Raw genomic sequence first — 21910 nt, forward strand, 5'->3', positions numbered from 1 at the left:
AAGTACAGCAAGTACAAGATTAAGCTAATTACAGCACATACAGAAGCATTTAATAGATCGTTCTTACCGCGCTCCATGCGCGAAGAAACAGAAGTCCTTTAGCAGTACAATGGAAACGACCACCCTGCCCAACACTGGTGCGCAGGGTGTAGACACGGAGGATACATAAATTCAGTGATTAATTCGTCCCAGGTGGACGACGATGACAGTAAGAAGTCATTAATTCTTGTGACCTGACATCCACAGGGACAGTTTTAACTATAGAATGTTATTACCATCTGGACACGTCACTGGCATCTCTTCAAAAAGCTGGCCACACTCAAGTTGAAACATTACTAAGTATAGGTAGGGTACCGAATGGGCAATACAGGTACTGTTTATTGACGCCAGTACTGCAACCAACTATTACACACTGTTCGTAATATACATCTACATGAATACTTTGCAAATCACACGTCAGTGCCTGCCGGAGGGTTAGCCGAATCACCTTACAATAATTCTCAATTTTTCCACTCGAGCGGTTGATCTTAAAATGCCTTTCTTTTACAAATAGGTATGGCTGTTCTGAAAACCCTCATTAGCTACACCAAGAGCCTCTGTATGATACGAAAAAAGGAGTTTGTAAGCAGTTAATGCAGCAACACAAATTGTTAAGACTAGTCTGTTTTCAATCAAAATGTACTTATAGGTGTCTGAGCATTTTGTTATTTCATGCAGACAAAGCAAGAGGAAACACCGTCAATTTGTCTATGACAGTACTACGATTGTTTCCGATCACAGTTCCCGAGCAACGAACCAGAGTTTCATGCAATGATCGCGGCTTGCCTGCAATGTATTTGTTTTCATAGAATTTATATCCAATACTCCGCTGTGCGTTGTGCAACAGTAAAATTCGGCACTTTTAATAATGTTCGGTCGAGGCGTTGATGTCGAAGGCCACCTACGTGTTTTTAGAGAAGAGAATGCTATGCGCCGGCACGGAAGTTTGCCTTCTCCCTATCACTGCAACAGTTATCCGGAACGGAACAAACAATTATACAAATACTCGTCACGTCATCCACTCGCGGAAGATGGATATTTGACATTATCCACCGGAGGAAGACAATAAGAAACTAGGGGGATTAGCAAACTGTCACGATTACAATATCAGGTGTGACACACAGCCGCTGCTCTCAGTCAGTACTTGATTCACTAGGTTACACTCGCACACGATTTGAGTTACTCTACGATAAGAACGAAAAGGTATGAGGCGTGTCAGTTGTGTGCACCGAGCGATACTTGACAATCAGGACGAAGTGTAATCAGAATGAAATTCTAAACACACGGGAAAAAATACCGGAATTGAAATAATTATTACGTGTTTCCAGAATAACTAACAAGTATTCACAGTATCTTGCTTTGCCAAGAGAAATAAGAAATTAATGCGAAGACAACTGCCTTCGCGATCTACAGCAATTGTTAATACGTTGTTTGGTTTAATTTCAGACATAGCTACGAGAACAGAGCAGTGATTATTATTGGGTTAGACAATTACAGACCATCTTCAGATCTATTTGGGTGGTTAGAAAGTAACATGTCGCCTTCATACCCATGAATGGCTGTGTCCAGGGATGTATCTATAAAGGTTCTAACTTACATATAAGTGAAAAACGTATTCGCAGGAGGTGGAGGGGAAATTGGCACCACCACCACCACCACCACCAATGAACGTACTGGAATTTTAAAGGCACACCTCCTAGAAGAATATCCAGTCCCATTGTCATTGCCGGCGTCTCGTTACGTCAATGTTGGTTGTATGTTTGTGGGGCTGCTGCTACAAGAGGAGTTCTAGCTCAGATATACAGAGTGTAAATTTTAAGTTGACAAACCAGAATAACTCGAAAAATAAGTTTCACACGAAAAATGTGTAAAATCCAAAGTTGATTATTTTCGTGGAGGACATCTGTTGGTGCTAAAATTAGCTCGCCACCTCAGCCCCTTGGGGGTGGAGCGGGCGGCAACTTTCAATTTTCAAATGGGGACCCCATTTTTATTGCAGAATAAGATTCTACATAAAAAACTACATACATTTTGTCTTAAACATTTGTTTTGATTCTTGGTAGTTGGAGCTGTAATTCAAGAAAATCAATGTTCTCATTTTTCCGTGGAAAATGGTTAAAAATAAATAAAAAATATTTATTTACATCGTAAATTTTGTTTCGCTAAAACTCTCCCTCTCCCCCATAGTGTGGGGTTTGAGAGGAGGAATTAGTTTTACAAATGTTGATCCAAATATTTTTTCCGCAAATTCGGATTGGGTCAACATTTGTAAAACTAATTCCTCCTCTCAAACCCCACACTATGGGGGAGAGGGAGAGTTTTAGCGAAACAAAATTTACGATGTAAATAAATATTTTTTATTTATTTTTAACCATTTTCCACGGAAAAATGAGAACATTGATTTTCTTGAATTACAGCTCCAACTACCAAGAATCAAAACAAATGTTTAAGACAAAAATGTATGTAGTTTTTTATGTAGAATCTTATTCTGCAATAAAAATGGGGTTCCCATTTGAAAATTGAAAGTTGTCGCCCGCTCCACCCCCAAGGGGCTGCGGTGGCGGGCTAATTTCAGCACCAGCAGATGTCCGCCTCGAAAATAATCAACTTTGGATTCTACACATTTTTTCGTGTGAAGCTTATTTTTCGAGTTATTCTGGTTCGTCAACTTAAAATTTACACCCTGTATAAATAGTACAGTAACGCTGCCATCAAACCGAAGACTGGTTTGAACTCCACAAGGCTGTACTAGGCAGGGGCCTGCCATTGCGTTTTTCAGCCCTTCGTACTGACTTACCTACAGTTTAGCGAAGACTCCGAACCACGACGCAGTCCGGCGTTTTTCACGTTAACCAACATTGCCAGAGGTGAAAGAAGTGATATGACAAAGTCCCAACACTGATCGGTGGTCGGAGTAGAGATTCTTGGAACTGAATTCTGGTTCATTACCACTGAGTCAATACCAAAACCAAATCGGCTTTAACGATTTGGAGATGCATATAAAGCTCATGTATGTGAATCTGACGGTAGACTGGCATTTTCCATGCGCTGAATTGGGTCGTCCCACGCTCACGAAGTGAATGTGTACTTGTACTGCGCTGCGCGAGCCATGAGGGGCCAAAGTGCACTCATCAGACAACTGCTTACGTAACGAACGCGACCGAGACCCCGTGTAATGCGATGCGTGGCCCCGCCACATGCGTCGACCCCCTGAGGGCAACCTTATACGCATGACAACAGCTCTCCTCTTCACACATCGGCCGCGTCCGTTCCCAGGTGCGTACGGATTTGGGGGAAGGGTACAAGGAATAGGCCCTCAACAGGGTCATACTCTGTATCCATTAGATACTGCTAAGAGGGTTGTTGTTTTGGGATGGGAAATTTCACGCGATGCTCAACAAAGCCAGTGCAGAAGAAGGCCACTAACGCAGTTCTTTCCAGAGAGGTTCTCTACAGCCTTTATAACATGACGCACGTACGGGTGAACAGTCTGCAGACATCAGCTGGATGAGTATCTGAAATACAATCTGTCAAGTAGATCGCATGTCTACTGCTCAGTTTAAATATCAGGTGTAGTACGACTGTGTATGAAAGGTCTAGGACGTCATCACTGCCTTGTCGTTATTGCGATAGAATTTAAATTACTAAGCCATTAGCAGCTTGGTGATCTTGTACAAGAACGTATCTTCACGACTGCACCGTTACAACCCCTTGAGGTTATAAACAGGACACTAACGAACAAAGAAAATCTTTTGGACCAATTTCCAGCTGATACTCTCGGTAATTTTACCATAAATAATGTAGTTTCCTTTCTGCACCAAGAAAAATTGAATACGCGTAATAATTACGTAGTAGGCTTAATATTCAATGACAGCACATATCTCTCCCTCCCTATACATCCACAAACAAGTAGCTTTTTCGCCATGGCTACTATGTACAAGCAAATATTCTTTAGTGTACAGCGAATAACATGTTAAGGACGTAACTAAACATGACAAACAATATTTAACATACAGCTATATTTATTGCAGTAATGAGAATATCTGAAGTTAAATCTGTAGGTTGTACTTTCAATGCAGTAACTTTTCATTTCTACCGTCCATATTAAGAATATAAGTGATAACGAACTACAGGAACATCGGTCGAATGTCTTTAATCGAACGCCAAAAAAATGTGGAGACGAATCTGAGTGCCACTGAACTAGACCATTTAACTAGTCACGAGTAGATCAGCAGTGCATACTGTTTGAGAGCATGATCCACTACTCGGTCACTTTATATGTGAGGAATTTGGTATTCGGCAGCATGCAGACGATATTCGTCACACGAGATTTCACCACTTTGCTCTATGCTCGGTTAAGACACTGATACGGGAAAACTACATAAACAAAGCCTAATTTGGGCTGTAGCAGCGAGCCCACATTTTGAGTTGGTCGTTGTGCCAATAACTATTTTGGCACGGGAATTACAGCTGGACAGTTTCCCAGCTTACTATTGTTACCTGTAACTGTTCGACAAAACGGAAGGAGGAATGATTTTAACAGGAATGTTGCAGACATGTTCATCTTTATGGTACGCAATGCAACGCTCCAAATATAATAAGGGTTTAACAGTTGAGGAACAAGGTGAATCACAGTACTGTTTCTGCAGTATTATTACAGGATAATTTAATGACTTAAAAAAAAGTTGAAATGTGTGTGAAATCTTATGGGACTTAACTGCTAAGGTCATCAGTCCCTAAGCTTACACACTACCTAACCTAAATTATCCTAAGGACAAACACACACACCCATGCCCGAGGGAGGACTCGAACCTCCGCCGCGACCAGCCGCACAGTCCACGACTGCAGCGCCCTAGACCGCTCGGCTAATCCGAGGCGGCGACTTATCTCCATCTGGAACAATCTGGCGTTCGCAGATTTATAAGGGGCTATCAAAAATTCTCGTTCGAAAGCCGTACAGTCCAAATTAGTATGTCAATTAGGCAAAACTGCCATGAGCGTTGTGGGATTCATCCAACCGACGCATCAGGTTGAAGATATGCTTTGGTAAAACAGTGTGTCCCGTTGCACATCCTCGTTCGACAGAAATCTTTCAGCCTTCAAGGCTTTTTTAAGGGACTGAAGGCGTGATAATCACATGGAGTGAGATTAGGGCAACAGAGCCGCCGATCGATTGTCTCGCACTAAAATTAGCATAGCTTCTGCTTTACGACATTTCCTATATGAGAACGTGCATTGCCATGAAGCAGAAAGCACGCCCTGGTGCACCATTCCACAATGGAGGTTTTCAACAGACATGCTACCCTATACACATTCTTCATTCTCAGATGGATGTCTACCAGTTTATATCCTTCGGCAGCTAAGAAAAGAACACCGCCACGTTGATCATGTATGTACGCGTCTCCTAATGACGTCACCAAAGTTCATGTTTCCGCCTTTACAGAACGCACGACGGAAAGACGCGAATGCCACAGTAATCTCTTGTCTATATGTCAGTACTTATATACCCGCATCGGTGTGGGACTACGTTGCAGCAAAACCCTCAAGCGGAAACTTTCTTTGCGCCTTATACGACCGGCGTTCAATAACTACTGCAACATATTTCTTCCTGAATGCAGGTTTGTTTTATTCAGTATTCCAACACACCATATTATGCCCACTGTTTTGCCTACAAAACCTCATTTTTCAACATAATCTCCGTTCAGCGCGACAGTCTTACGCCACTTCACTCAGAGGGCCTGTTTGTTCGCATGGCAACGCATGGTCGACGTCGACGCCAACTTCTTTCTGCATTCCACGTACTGCTTCCCGCAGAGTGCGTCCTTCGCTGGGCCGTACGGATGGAAGCTGTTTATGGCCCTCTGCTAGCGGCAAAGAACCCAGCAGGCACACGCCTTTGATGATGTTTGGTGTGCGGGGCGCTCAACTGCGCGGTTATCTTCTCAGTGCAATCTCGCCACGTGCACGAATGATGATGAAATGATGAGGACAACACAAACAGTCATCTCGAGGCAGGCGAAAATCCCTGACCCTGCCGGGAATCGAACCCGAGACCCCGTGCTCGACACACCTTTGAGTACCCTAACAGGTGGACGAGTGTGTCAGCAGTACCAAAGGAAACGCCGAATTGAGCAGCGAAGTGTGTGAGATCCGTTTTTCACCTCCAATGAGTGAACCCACGTCCCAACAGTGCAGGGTTGACAGATGTATACGGCCAGCCGGCACACGGGAAATCTAATAGGTTTGCGCGACCTTGTTGCAATGATGAGATACGCCTCGCTCAACGACTCACCGTGCTTTTATTCACTGTCATGTTTCCGTAGACATTCTGAAAGCGTCTATTCATATCTGCGATGCTCCGGTTTTCGCCAAAAGAAACTCAATGACAGCTCTCTGCTTGGAATGCACCGCCGTTACAAACGCCATTTTTAAGGCTACGTATAGCGCCGTCACCTAACCTCATGAAATTATAAGTGCCGAAGAGGGCATATTCCACGACGTCCCACGACAAATTCTGCATCTTTTCAAGCGAAACTGGCCGAGAAAAAAAGTGTTGCCCCTCCTATATCAAAATAAACAGCCTATCAATCAAATAGAGTGCGACCGGCGGTACCAGGAGCTTCATAAACAATACTAAGTAGTCTGTACGACTGTACATATGTACCAATTTTAGAATTTCGAGGTAATATGATAGCTGCGAATTTTGCAAAACTACATTCTGCATCTCTCATGCATCAATTTTCTCCAGTGATACTGGTCTCGCAAAAATTTAGAGATCAAGAAGTGTGCCCTTATGAATGGTACCTTTGTGCACTGCAAATGGGCACATTGTCGTACTCATGAATGAAGTGACAGAACGGTACAGATTGGAAGCCCAAGACTTCTCTGATCTGTCGAACAGTATCAGCAATACACGTATCCTCTTCACACGCCAAATATTATTTCTGTTCCTCCTAAGGGCGAAAGGAACCCTCGGTGAGCATGGTTTTTAGGCGTAGCAAGCAGCATTGCTGGACACCATTTCGAAATCTTTATATGCACTCCTCAAGCCACTACATTGTAGTGGGAACTTTGTGCCAATATTAGCGATTTTTGTCCTACTCCACTTGTCTACAGTCTTCAGTAGTTTTCATCTCTCTTTTCTTGCTCTCGTGATTCCTATGCCAAATGTAAACGGAGGCAGCCTTGAATACAGGTTCTCTAAATTTAACCTGCCGGGTTTCGCAAGAAGACGTTGCCTTTCTTTCAGAAACTCTCATTCGCGTTCCCTGGACGTCACCGTTATAATCAACCTGTTACGGTCCCAGCAGCGCGTCTGAATATGTTCATGTTTGCTGTCATACCTACTAAATCAGTGGTTCCCAGTCTGGGGTAATTATCTCCTGAGGGGTGAAAACCAAATGGCTCCATCGTATTTTGATCATGAAAATTATTTTCAAAAGATCATTACTATTATCAATTTTAGTCAGATTGTAATATTAGTTACACAAGTTAACAATAATTACCCTACTTAGTACTACCATTAACACACGATACAATGCGGTGAAAGTTACAGCTTTTGAACTGCATGTGTGAGCGTCCTCTTGCTCCTCAAATAATCCACCCACTAGGCGCACACACACATATTTCGTACATTATCCCATGACATTAAGAAATTGAGACATATGATGGAAAAATCGCAACAACAAGGAGTTGTGTAACAAACTAAAGTTGGTGGGCGTGTTTCTACATCTCAAAGATGATGTGTCTTCACATTTCGCGCCAGTCGCATAAGAGTGGCGATAAGAGCGCCACTATGAGGATGAACAGCAGGTTTGTTTTAAATGCACGCAGCAACAGTCGTGAGCTTTAGATACCTTCGAGACTGGACGTGGTGAGGTGAGTTGATGTTAGTCAAAACTGCCTTTAAGGCGGCAGAGATGCCATTATTAACACCTCACTGACTGAACGACGTCTTGTAATAGGACTACGAGAAATTAGATATTCCTCATGTGATATTGAAGAAAGACTTGGCAGGAATGTAGCCACTGTACACGATTCCTGGCAGCGATAGTCACGAGAATATTTGGTCGCAAGAAGACCGGGCTCCGAACGGCCACGTGGCACTACCGAGAGGGAAGGCCATAGTGTTCGGCGTATGGCTCCGACGCATCATACTGCATCTGCAACAGCAATCTGAGCAGCAGTTGCCACCTCAGTGACTTAACGCATTGTCACAAATCGGTTATTTCAAGGACAGCTCCGAGCAAGACACCCCGTATCGTGCAATTCCCTGACCCCAAAATGCCGCCATTTGCAACGTCAGTGATGTCAAGCAAGACCTCACTGGAGGACAGGGAGCAGGTCTTTTGTGTTTTCTGATGAAAGCTGGTTATGCCTCGGTGCCAGTGATGGTCGTGTGTTGGTTAGCAGACGCCATTTGAGGGCCTGTACCCAACCTGTCTGCGGTCTAGACCAGTGGTCGTCAAAGCTTTTTGCTCAAGAGCCAGTATTGACATTGAGGGACGACACCTCGGGCAGCATATGTACCAATCTTATTATTAATTGGTAAAATATACAAATTGGTGTGTTGTAAGCGTCTAGTAGACTAGTTGTGGTAAGGGCGCGATAAGTTGTCAGCTGGCCCCCACGTAGTCTTAAAAATCGGCACCATTCAGACCACTTCGCGACCCCAAAATCGTATCACAGCTTTGCCTAAGTCTTGTGTTGTCTGTGCGAACGGATGGTTAATTAAAGTAACTGTACTTCTTAATATTCCATTAGAACTACTGACGGCCTTGGGAGAGCCAGTCCTGACAAAACTACCATCTGGTGAGCAAGATGTATGAGACAGGCGAAATACCCTCAGACTTCAAGAAGAATATAATAATTCCAATCCAAAAGAAAGCAGGTGTCAACAGATGTGAAAATTACCGAACTATCAGTTTAATAAGTCATGGCTGCAAAATACTAACGCGAATTCTTTACAGACGAATGGAAAAACTAGTAGAAGCCGACCTTGGGGAAGATCAGTTTGGATTCCGTAGAAATATTGGAACACGTGAGGCAATACTGACCCTACGACTTATCTTAGAAGAAAGATTCAAGGAAGGCAAACCTACGTTTCTAGCATTTGTAGAGTTAGAGAAAGCTTTTGACAATGCTGACTGGAATACTCTCTTTCAAATTCTGAAGGTGGCAGGGGTAAAATACACGGAGCGAAAGGCTATTTACAATTTGTACAGAGACCAGATGGCAGTTATAACAGTCGAGGGACATGAAGGGGAAGCAGTGGTTGGGAAAGGAGTGAGACAGGGTTGTAGCCTCTCCCCGATGCTATTAAATCTGTATATTGAGCGAGCAGTGAAGGAAACAAAAGAAAAGTTCGGAGTAGGTATTAAAATCCAGGGAGAAGATATAAAAACTTTGAGGTTCGCCGATGACATTGTAATTCTGTCAGAGACAGCAAAGGACTTGGAAGAGCAGTTGAACGGAATGGATGGTGTCTTGAAGGGAGGATATAAGATGAACATCAACAAAAGCAAAACGAAGATAATGGAATGTAGTCGAATTAAGTCGGGTGATGCTGAGGGAATTAGATTAGGATATGAGACACAAAGTAGTGAAGGAATTTTGCTATTTGGGGAGCAAAATAACTGATGATGGTCGAAGTAGAGAGGGTATAAAATGTAGACTGGCAATGGGAAGGAAAGCGTTTCTGAAGAAGAGAAATTTGTTAACATCGAGTATAGATTTAAGTGTCAGGAAGTCGTTTCTGAAAGTATTTATATGGAGTGTAGCCATGTATGGAAGTGGAACATGGACGATAAATAGACAAGAAGAGAATAGAAGCTTTCGAAATGTGGTGCTACAGAAGAATGCTGAAGATTAGATTGGTAGATCACATAACTAATGAGGAGGTGTTGGATAGGATTGGGGAGAAGAGAAGTTTGTGGCACAACTTGACTAGAAGAAGGGATCGGTTGGTAGGACATGTCTGAGGCATCAAGGGATCACCAATTTAGTATTGGAGGTCAGCGTGGAGGGTAAAAATCGTAGGTGAGACCAAGAGATGAATACACCAAGCAGATTCAGAAGGATGCAGGTTGCAGTACGTACTGGGAGATGAAAATACTTGCACAGGATATAGTAGCATGGAGAGCTGCATCAAACCAGCCTCAGGACATAAGACCAGAACAACAACAACTTATGTTTGAAAGCATTATTCACTATGAGACACTATTACATATGATTTGAATGTCAGTTTTCTTCTACTCATTGCACTATATTGTAAGATCATTAATGTGATGTTCCTTGCTGCAAATAAGTATCCCATTTGAAAATGACTGTCTCTGTAAAACACATTCACAGATCCGTGTTACTTCCGTCTCAAAATTCATACCGTAGCATCTGATCACTACGTTACACTCGCACACGTGAGTTGTCGGTACTGGAAGACAAAACAATGAGAGTTTCCCGCTGTAACACAGCAGTGGTCGCGCTATTTGACCCCTATGCCCCTGAGGTACGCGGCGAACTTTACTTAGCTCATGGACAAATTCAACATCGATTAAAATTAAGCACATTTTAAAATCTTAACTCGCTGTGTAAGTATTTTTTTGTTACTAAGCAGCAAATGAACAGCTGTTAACGTTAGTTGACGTTTTGGATTCGGCTGTTAGTTGTCAAGTGCATATTGTTATAAAACACGGCTGAGAATTGCGGGGTACACGAATACTTGATTCGGGCCGCAGTTTGACGACCACTGGTCTAGACGCACTGGGCCTGCACCTGCAGTTGTAGTCTGGGATGTCATTTAGTATGACACCAGGAGCACTCTCGTGGTGATCCCACACACCACGACTGCTATGGCGCCGTTCATGAACAACATTCCAGGGTGCGTTTTTCAAAACGACAACGCTCGTCCACATACAACATGCTCTACAGATTGCTGGACATGTTACCTCGGCCTGCTCGGTCGCCAGATCTGCCTCCAATTGAGAACATATGTGACATCATCGGACGACAACTACAGCGTCATCCACGAACGGCATTAACAGTCCCTGTATTGAACGACCGAGTGCAAAAAACATGGAACTGCGCTCCATAAACAGACACCCAGCACCTGTACAACAAAATGCATGCACGTTTGCATGCTTGCATTTAACATTCTGAAGGTTACATCAGTTATTAAAGTACCAGCATTTCACACCTGCAATGGCTTATCTCATTCTTACATTAACCTGTGATCTAGCAATGTTAATGACGGAAACATGTTACCTAGAACTATTTATTCCCGAAATTTCATTACTTTTTTGTGTTGCGATTTTTTCCATCAGAATACATCACATGTTGTTGTTGTTGTGGTCTTATGTCCTGAGACTGGTTTGATGCAGCTCTCCATGCTACTCTATCCTGTGCAAGCTTTTTCATCTCCCAGTACCTACTGCAACCTACATCCTTCTGAATCTGCTTAGTGTATTCATCTCTTGGTCTCCCTCTACGATTTTTACCCTCCACGCTGCCCTCCAGTACTAAATTGGTGATCCCTTGATGCCTCAGAACATGTCCTACCAACCGATCCCTTTTTCTAGTCAAGTTGTGCCACAAACTTCTCTACTCCCCAATCCTATTAAACACCTCATTAGTTATGTGATCTACCAATCTAATCTTCAGCATTCTTCTGTAGCACCACATTTCGAAAGCTTCTATTCTCTTCTTGTCCAAACTATTTACCGTCCATGTTTCACTTCCATCCATGGCTACACTCCATACGAGTACTTTCAGAAATGACTTCCTGACACTTAAATCTATACTCGATGTTAACAAATTTCTCTTCTTCAGAAACGCTTTCCTTGCCATTGCCAGTCTACATTTTATATCCTCTCTACTTCGACCATCATCTGTTATTTTGCTCCCCAAATAGTAAAACTCCTTTCCTACTTCAAGTGTCTCATATCCTAATCTAATACTCTCAGCATCACCCGATATAACTCGACTACATTCCATTATCCTCGTTTTGCTTTTGTTGATGTTCATCTTATATCCTCCCTTCAAGACACCATCCATTCCGTTCAACTGCTCTTCCAAGTCCTTTGCTGTCTCTGACAGAATTACAATGTCATCAGCGAACCTCAACGTCTTTATTTTTTCTCCATGGATTTTAATATGCACTCCGAATTTTTCTTTTGTTTCCTTTACTGCTTGCTCAATATACAGATTGAATAACATCGGGGACAGGCTACAACCCTGTCTTACTCCCTTCCCAACCACTGCTTCCCCTTCATGTCCCTCGACTGTTATAACTGCCATCTGGTTTCTGTACAAATTGTAAATAGCCTTTCGCTCCCTGTATTTTACCCCTGCCACCCTTAGAATTTGAAAGTATTCCAGTCAACATTGTCAAAAGCTTTCTCTAAGTCTACAAATGCTAGAAACGTAGGTTTGCCTTTCCTTAATCTTTCTTCTAAGATAAGTCGTAAGGTCAGTATTGCCTCACGTGTTCCAGTATTTCTACGGAATCCAAACTGATCTTCCCCGAGGTCGGCTTCTACTAGTTTTTCCATTCGTCTGTAAAGAATTCGCGTTAGTATTTTGCAGCCGTGACTTATTAAACTGACAGTTAGGTAATTTTCACATCTGTCAACACCCGCTTTCTTTGGGATTGGAATTATTATATTCTTCTTGAAGTCTGAGGGTATTTCGCCTGTTTCATACATCTTGCTCACCAGATGGTAGAGTTTTGTCAGGACTGGCTCTCCCAAGGCCGTCAGTAATTCCAATGGAATTTTGTCTACTCCGGGGGCCTTGTTTCGACTCAGGTCTTTCAGTGCTCTGTCAAACTCTTCACGCAGTATCATATCTCCCATTTCATCTTCATCTACATCCTCTTCCATTTCCATAATATTGTCCTCAAGTACATCGCCCTTGTATAGACCCTCTATATACTCCTTCCACCTTTCTGCTTTCCCTTCTTTGCTTAGAACTGGGTTTTCATCTGAGCTCTTGATGTTCATACAAGTGGTTCTCTTATCTCCAAAGGTCTCTAATTTTCCTGTAGGCAGTATCTATCTTACCCCTAGTGAGATAAGCCTCTACATCCTTACATTTGTCCTCTAGCCATCCCTGCTTAGCCATTTTGCACTTCCTGTCGATCTCATTTTTGAGACGTTTGTATTCCTTTTTGCCTGTTTCACTTACTGCATTTTTATATTTTCTCCTTTCATCAATTAAATTCAATATTTCTTCTGTTACCCAAGGATTTCTACTAGCCCTTGTCTTTTTACCTACTTGATCCTCTGCTGCCTTCACTACTTCATCCCTCAAAGCTACCCATTCTTCTTCTACTGTATTTCTTTCCCCCATTCCTGTCAATTGTTCCCTTATGCTCTCCCTGAAACACTGTACAACTTCTGGTTCTTTCAGTTTATCCAGGTCCCATCTCCTTAAATTCCCACCTTTTTGCAGTTTCTTCAGTTTTAATCTACAGGTCATAACCAATAGATTGTGGTCAGAGTCCACATCTGCCCCTGGAAATGTCTTACAATTTAAAAACTGGTTCCTAAATCTCTGTCTTACCATTATATAATCTGATACCTTTTAGTATCTCCAGGATTCTTCCATGTATACAACCTTCTATCATGATTCTTAAACCAAGTGTTAGCTATGATTAAGTTGTGCTCTGTGCAAAATTCTACCAGGCGGCTTCCTCTTTCATTTCTTAGCCCCAATCCATATTCACCTACTACGTTTCCTTCTCTCCCTTTTCCTACACTCGAATTCCAGTCACCCATGACTATTAAATTTTCGTCTCCCTTCACTATCTGAATAATTTCTTTTATTTCATCATACATTTCTTCAGTTTCTACGTCATCTGCAGAGCTAGTTGGCATATAAACTTGTACTACTGTAGTAGGTGTGGGCTTCGTATCTATCTTGGCCACAATAATGCGTTCACTAAGCTGTTTGTAGTAGCTTACCCGCGTTCCTATTTTCCTATTCATTATTAAACCTACTCCTGCATTACCCCTATTTGACTGTGTTTATAATCCTGTAGTCACCTGACCAGAAGTCTTGTTCCTCCTGCCACCGAACTTCACTATTTCCCACTATATCTAACTTCCACCTCTCCATTTCCCTTTTTAAATTTTCTAACCTACCTGCCCGATTAAGGGATCTGACATTCCACGCTCCAATCCGTAGAACGTCAGTTTTCTTTCTCCTGATAACTACATCCTCTTGAGTAGTCCCCGCCCGGAGATCCGAATGGGGGACTATTTTACATCCGGAATATTTTACCCGAGAGGACGCCATCATTTACTCATACAGTAAAGCTGCATGCCCTCGGGAAAAATTACGGCCGTAGTTTCCCCTTGCTTTCAGCCGTTCGCATTACCAGCACAGCAAGGCCGTTTTGGTTATTGTTACAAGGCCAGATCAGTCAATCATCCAGACTGTTGCCTCTGCAACTACTGAAAAGGCTGCTGCCGCTCTTCAGGAACCACACGTTTGTCTGGCCTCTCAACAGATACCCCTCCGTTGTGGTTGCACCTACGGTACGGCTATCTGTATCGCTGAGGCACGCAAGCCTCCCCACCAACGGCAAGGTCTATGGTTCATGGGGGGATACATCACATATGCTGCAATATATCATAAAATGTCTACTCCGATTCATACGTAGATCTTGCAATGAACCACAATAAATAAATAAATAAAGAAACTAATTGACAGGATAGCACAACAGTAACTATATAATGGCTACTACACTGTTGTACGGTCTACACATTATTATTATTATTATTATTATTATTATTATTATTATTAGTAGTAGTAGTAGTAGTAGTAGTAGTAGTAGTATTAGTATTTGTAGTAGTAGTATTATTAGTATTTGTAGTAGTAGTAGTAGTAGTAGTAGTAGTAGTAGTAGTAGAAGAGGGAGTGGTCATACGGAAAGCACTGGCAGCCAGGAGTTATCCAGTTTCTGATAATTCAGAAGTAACGAGTAGCAATCAAATGATATTGAGGATATGGTTGAAGCAGGTGTCGCTAGGGAAAGAAATGGTGTCGAGGAACCCTATTGTGCACCAAGTTTCTACCTCATTGTGAACAGTTAGCATTCTTTTCTGAGGAGTTGTAGGTAGCAATCGCGATGCACTAAGAACTACTCCATCATTCTATAAAAAGAAAGGTTTTTAACTAAGCACCACCAATTGCCTCATTAGTTCGTGGTTTTGTGAACACCTACAGAAACTAAATATCATTTACCTTTTCAAAACACAAGCGTTCAGAGAAAATTATTTTTTCTAAAGTTTAGTTGGGCGCTAATGATGATGGTCAGGGACGGAGGGGTGGGGGCTCTACCTAATATCTGACAGCACTCAGGGGTAATGTCCGCAAGAAGACTCCAATCGCTAGAGTAGCTTTCTACAGTTACGTCAAATGGTGTGCTATAGTGTATTCTACTGTTCCGTTCCTTCAAGAGACGTAACTTAGTCTTCGAGTGCTATTAGAGGACAGAACGTCTATACAGAGTTTGAAGGGAGATACTTTGAGAAGATGTCAACGTGGCTATTCGGAAAAGATAGTCGTAAAAATTTCTGAAAAAAGTTCCGGGTGACTTATGTCCTTGCGACCTACCGTATGTGTATTCTGTTATTAACGTTTAGTGTAACTTTTTTGCCGACAGTCTTTGGATAGCTGTGATTCGGCCAGCAACGATTTCCTCTTCCGCGACAATTTCTTCTCCCTAGAGGAGCTGCTGCAACCAATATAACGTAAAACTGCATTTGTGGACTTAAGTGGTAACCCAGTTGCAAATCATCTGGCTCTAAATGAATCCAATTACATTGTCAGAGCAGGCAGAGATACGTAAATGAAAGATAGCGTCGTGAGATAGTATATCGCTCGCCATCGGACACGACGGTAGCAAGCGGATAAGCAGATATATGGGCTAGAACATTCATTCAGGAAGCTCCCTCTTTATAAACCACAAATCGGATGCTAACCATTTTACAAAGCGAAGAGTTAGTTTTTACGACTAATGTGTGTTTCATTATGTGGCAAACTATTTTACACGTTGTTCCACACAGAAACTCGTGTAAAGAGGATCTTCACTAGCAACGAAAACAAATACAATGTACTTCGTGAATCTATGACGCGTGAATGATGTAACGACTATCGATCTCAGGACAGACGCTGTGAGTGAATGATTTTATTTATCTACTTCCACTTATATTAATTTTTTGGAACAACAGGCAAGTTTGTTTGAAATGTACAGTATCAGAATTATATGCTAATTTAACCCTATAGTGGTTAATGACATGTATACTGTAAACTTCCTCCAAAATCGACCATGCTGTTCTACAAAAGCGAATAACCTGGTTCGCGATGCAGTTTGCCTACCTAACGGCTTCCAGGGACAACGAAAATTTGATTTTCAGTGGTTCATATAATTACTGACCAAATTTAAAATTTTAAAATGCTGTCATGAAACCCTCATTAAGAGGCATAATCTTTTGCTTAAGGTCTAACACAATAAGACAAGTACTAGAATTAAAAACTGTATCTCGAGGAAGCGTAACTCTTGGGTACAAATTATCCGGACTTTATTCATCCAGTGTTTGATGAAGAGAGCACTTAGCGACTTCCAACAACCTTAAAGATAATTTCCAACCTCTTCAAAACGTTTTCCGGCTTACATGCTTAACATATTGACACATTAACTCGTCTGCAAAGTAATCAGACGTTTGAAGCTGTTTTGTACCTGATAGATCGACTGTTTAAAGAATCAAAGGCTGGGGTTACTGGTAACAGTTAAACCACTATTTCACACATCCGGCAATCAAGAGGAATTTTTTAAACGAAGGTCGCCACTTAACATATATACGAATAGCAGAACGGAATTCCAGCAATGAGTCTTCAAAATATTTGTGAAAGAGGTACGAGTGCCGTAATAGTACAAAAAATACGCAGTTTGCAGGGAAAGTCGAAGCAGACCTTATCTTTCATTGAGATGCAGTAAGTCTGCGGATGGTCTCAAAGAACTACCAAGAAACTGCATTTCTTGTCGTTAACAACGATGATATGGTCCAAGTATTTATTTATTAGACGCTTTTGTGTTTTTATGTTTTAATGGTTAGTCGCTAGCAAGAACATACGCATTTAAGCTCGTAAAAGGACGGAGTGAGTATATGGCCCTGGTGGTATATGCAATTATTCTTCCGTTGAACAAGCACGTTCCTGCATGGATGTTCGACAGCGTAAAAAATCATGAATGCAAGATCGCCTTCACACTTGTCCGTAAATATCTTTTAGTCAACAGCTCGAGACGCTCATATCCAGTATGAACTAGCAATTGAACAGTGGGTATCAAGAGAAAGCGTATGAAGGGTAATGGCGAGCAGATAAGCGGTGCGATTTTCCGAAACCCTGAAGTGATTAATTCTCTGATGAAATTCCTTCCGTGTTTGGAAAAGTCTGACACCCAGAGAGTTTAAAGAACATTACGGGCATATCCCGTTCTGGGTGAACACTTTCATCAGTGATGAGAATATTACCGCAGCCGGAAAAAATTGGAGGGTGAGAGGTGTCCGACATCACCAAACAGATGAGGCCATCGGGCTGCATGTGGCTACAAGTCACTATTCTTCCCATCAGCATTACGTGATGAAGCTAACTCTGATCTGTAAGGAGGTTCGAATGACAAAGGCTTTTCGTGCAGAGAAATGGTACAGAATTCGCACAGCGTGTATTTTATTGAAGAAGAAATTAATACCTACATGCCAACTTCCTGGACAAGAAAGGACACAGAGTGACAGCGTGAAAAGTACCATTTGTTGTAACATGAAAATCGCATCTTATCAAGAAAGAGTGTTGAATCTCTGGCACTTTTTTTTTTTTACTAGCAGCTGAACCTGGAAATCGGTGCACATAACAATACTTGCCTTGGGTCGCAACGGGATTAAAACTATTCTTACATAATCGAGATCTCACCCCAACATCATGGACACAGATTTGTTCTATCATTTAGCTGCTATAGGCGCAAAGTTCTTTTAATATAATTTATCGCCCGTTACCTTACGCCATGAAGCCAACACATAATTACATAAAATATACAGATACTGGTTGAAACAGTGTCAGAATATTTGTTTGTTTCACACACACACACACACACACACACACACACACACACACACACACACACACTTATGTAAGGAGTGAAGAGGGAATTATTTTGAGGAAGTACAATAAATGGGTCTTCATTTCGAGATGTTTTATCACTCTTCGAATTTTATGAGATGAATTCAGCAGTAACCAAGCACTTCCCCTCACCTCTGAAATTCTCCCCTACAATGTTTGTTGATAATCTCACTAGGTCGTCAAAAACTCAAACTTACATGTGAGTCCGACGACAGAGAACAGCTCCCAAGATACACAGAATTGATACATCAAAACATGTACACACAACTCATCCATGGTCAATGGCTACAATAAAGAAAAATATACCACGAAAACACCGGGGGGGGGGGGGGGGCGGGGGGCGGAGACGAATTAGCTGTTCATTCAACAAGTATCAAATATAACACACACTACACAATTAAAAAAAAACAGGCTACTACTAACAATAGGGAGATGTGTCTACTGCTATTTGTCCATCGGCGGACATACGAAACTCACATATACAGGGTCTTACATGTCAGAAAAAAGACAACTGATGGGACTGTTTCCAAGAAAATGTTCGTAGCTGTTTTCCGTATTTCTTCGAAATAATTCGCCGCCAGAGATATCCTCTGAAAAGTTTAATCAATTGCTCTTCCTTATTGTTGCTCAAGTGAAGCATTCATTCATGCGCTACCGATTGTTATAGCAATGTTTGTACTAAGCACGTAAATTTCGGACTTTAACAAACATTACCCATAATACAATAAACGTAGAAACCAATTAGCAAAACAGTTGCTTAGTGTTCCCTAAAAAACCAAAAAACACGACATTTTTTACACGACTGTTCATACCAACTCTGCAAATTTGTTTAGAAAGACTACATAAGAAAAGTAATAGAAGATGACTAAATGTGTTAAAATCAAGTTTGTCTCTATAAAACTATCACGTCAGTCGTTAAGAGTGTGTCGCTGTATTTCGTACTACGACAACTGTAGACGAACTGCGAAACCGAGAGCATTAGTCCAGTCGCACACAAATCTACTAACCGTAAAGCAAGGACAGAACAGTTGTGGATAACGAAAGTGAACACTGAAATTCAGAATTTACGGCGAGGGGCACTTGCGCTCAGTCGTGCTAGACTCATCTTTGTAATTCATTTGAAATGAAATATTCTCTTTTATAACGTCATTATTGCTGATATCTCCAACACTCGACACAGCAACGAATAAATCACTTCCAAACACCGTGTTCGTAAGGTACCGTACACAACAAAATTCGTAGCAAAGAATCACTCCACTACTTGAACGCAGTTTTAAACAGAACGTGTAACATTTCGATTAACTCGTGCCCTTTCGCCCAACACATTCGTTTTGGGACACCCAAACACACTCTCTGCCGTCAGCAGGCTAAATGACGGACACAAGAGGTTGCGAGAGGTACTTGTATAATCACACCGCTGTGTAACAATATAGCGGCCAGCCCGTGGACTTCGATCGCAGGGCACTCGGCGCATGCGCGACACAGTTGTCGTCACGATCTTTGGCGCAAAGCCAGAAATCTCGCTGTGTCCTCCGTGTAGGGCACAGGCGGAAAGACCGCAATTCGATAACCGCAACTGCACAAAGTGGCTGAAACTGTTCCACAGAGACTTCCGTACACACTCCCAAGCGAGTGAACCGACGGTACTTCGTTACGTAATCCAGTAGATAGCCGCAATTCACAAATGACGCTAAAATAAAGTGTTTCATAAACGGAAAGGACGCTCTATGCAATTATTACTACAGGCACACAGCATCTCTTCAGTTTTTAAACTAACTCGTCCTCCAAGCAACAATGTTATTCCTGACGAAAGGAAGTTTGACTAAACAATATATGAGGCGACCTCCTTTCCGTAATTTTTCGTTAATGCATTCTGCCGAAGGAAAAGTTTGTAGATCAGAACAGTTGTCCTTATGAGCCAGCATTTTTTGTACCAACGTACCAAAAAAGAAAACAACTGCGGCATCGTACTGGCTCAGAACTAGTTATTTGAACTGATACTAGCGGATCATCGGTTAAAGTTTTGGCCATACATCCTCTCTGGCATATCAGATACGGTAATTACGGTTTTATTTCTAATGTACTGGGTTGGGGCACTTTCGATATCACGTGATAAGGTGCAAATTACACATATTAACGCAGTTAGGATGGAGATATTAACAACAATCTCACATCAATATACCTTCTTTGTTTCTACATGGTAGTACTGAAACTATTAGACTAATGAGGCAAAATAACCTCTAAGAAAGCAGTACGAGGAGAAATAAACGAACATTAATGCCTCAGTTAAGATTGGGCAATAAAATATAAGTCCAGCTTTGGTGCAAATTTTCATTTGCTTATCCTGATAGATTTCACCCACCTTGATTAATGGCTTTTACATCTCACAATATACTGATTATTCATTTATTTAAAACTAAACCGCGACATGAATAAAACCTTAGCGTCAAAACAGAATTCGATGCGTAAAATACTCAGTTACATCATCAAGGTTGCCGCTATACGTCGTCTGCGGCTACGGATAATTAAACTTTGACTGACCTTTGTGAGATGCCGAAGAACTCGAGTCAGTATCTTCTTTTTTACTATTAACAGCGTTTCTGCTGGGTTCATCAATTCCATTTTCCGCCGCTGTTTCGACTTGGGAACCAAGAGCCATAATCACTCCGTGCTATAGGTTTTCGCCGACTGCACGTGTGTTCGAAACCTCGAAACCGAATGATTCTGATTGGCTGGCTTCTCTAGTACCATCTTAGCCAAAGATAGTTATAACGAAAAAAAGACTGCCTCTACTATGTAACATTTAACCAAAAGTTTCCATTCCTCTTTTTATGGAAACAAGAATACAAACGGAAAAAGTAATTTTTGCGTCTATCGTAATTAATATGTTAATAACAAGATGTGTGTTCTTTAAATCAACATTTTTGTCAGGGGCAACTTTCGCATCTCCTGGAAAGCAGAGTGATGACATTATGCCAAATACCAGTAACTTTATTGTTCTTGCATAACTATTTTGTCATTGTGTATCTAAATAACGTCCTTCAAAACTCTGTGATAGTTCTTACTAAAGGTATTACAAACAAACAAAATTTAATTTGCTTATTTTGTTACTAATAAAAATGAAGCTTATTAAACAAAGAGAACCTTAATTTTAATATTCCATTTCGCTTTCAGCTCTACATTCTGAAAAAAAATCTATCTTTTCAACATAGTTTTCAGCACTGGTTTTTGTACTACTTCAAAGTATGAAGTCTTTGACCAAAGATTCTTAATATAATGCACTGTAGCATGTTAACTTTGACTGGCGGTGATTTCACTCGTTTATTTTGAAACATCAACAAAAATAAATGAGTGGTAGTGACTACAGACTATGAGTTTTGACATCATGACGATTCGTTTGCCTATTAGATGAATTTGTAAATTTGTGTGAGGCATGCCATTACTCCGTAGTACCTTGGTGATGTTATTGCAATTAGACCTTAAACTTCACTTTTCATAACAAGGATGTGTTGTACTTCGACGAATTGACAGAAATAAAATTTGATTTGTTTGTGACAGTAATATTGTCATTAAATGCCAGTACCACGAAATAGGAGTTTTAAATTTTACTCGTCGCAAGTAATTAGTTTGGGATTTTATGTCAATATACCACTCTTATTTGCACATGTTTACTGTTTATGATTCCATGTTATCT

General features: G+C 41.4%; 2 protein-coding genes across 3 annotated transcripts in view; one reads left to right on the forward strand and one right to left on the reverse strand.

The window, feature by feature from the left end:
* The window catches only part of LOC124715667 (clustered mitochondria protein homolog), a 382421-nt gene extending 361504 nt beyond the window's left edge, over positions 1-20917 (reverse strand). The window contains exon 1 of the mRNA XM_047243113.1: positions 20758-20917. Within this exon, the coding sequence (XP_047099069.1) occupies positions 20758-20875 (118 nt within the window). The 5' untranslated portion in view covers positions 20876-20917. The remainder of the gene's footprint in view (positions 1-20757) is intronic.
* Positions 20918-21512: 595 nt separating this feature from the next.
* The window catches only part of LOC124791547 (mRNA export factor GLE1), a 142468-nt gene continuing 142070 nt past the window's right edge, over positions 21513-21910 (forward strand). Inside the window, exon 1 of one of the 2 annotated variants that reach the window (XM_047257868.1) lies at positions 21513-21834. In XM_047257868.1, the coding sequence (XP_047113824.1) occupies positions 21790-21834 (45 nt within the window). In that variant the 5' untranslated portion in view covers positions 21513-21789. The remainder of the gene's footprint in view (positions 21835-21910) is intronic. The other variant, XM_047257869.1, reaches the window with a different exon arrangement.

Source organism: Schistocerca piceifrons, chromosome 1, assembly GCF_021461385.2.
Source record: "Schistocerca piceifrons isolate TAMUIC-IGC-003096 chromosome 1, iqSchPice1.1, whole genome shotgun sequence".
In the NCBI taxonomy this organism is placed as follows: domain Eukaryota; kingdom Metazoa; phylum Arthropoda; class Insecta; order Orthoptera; family Acrididae; genus Schistocerca; species Schistocerca piceifrons.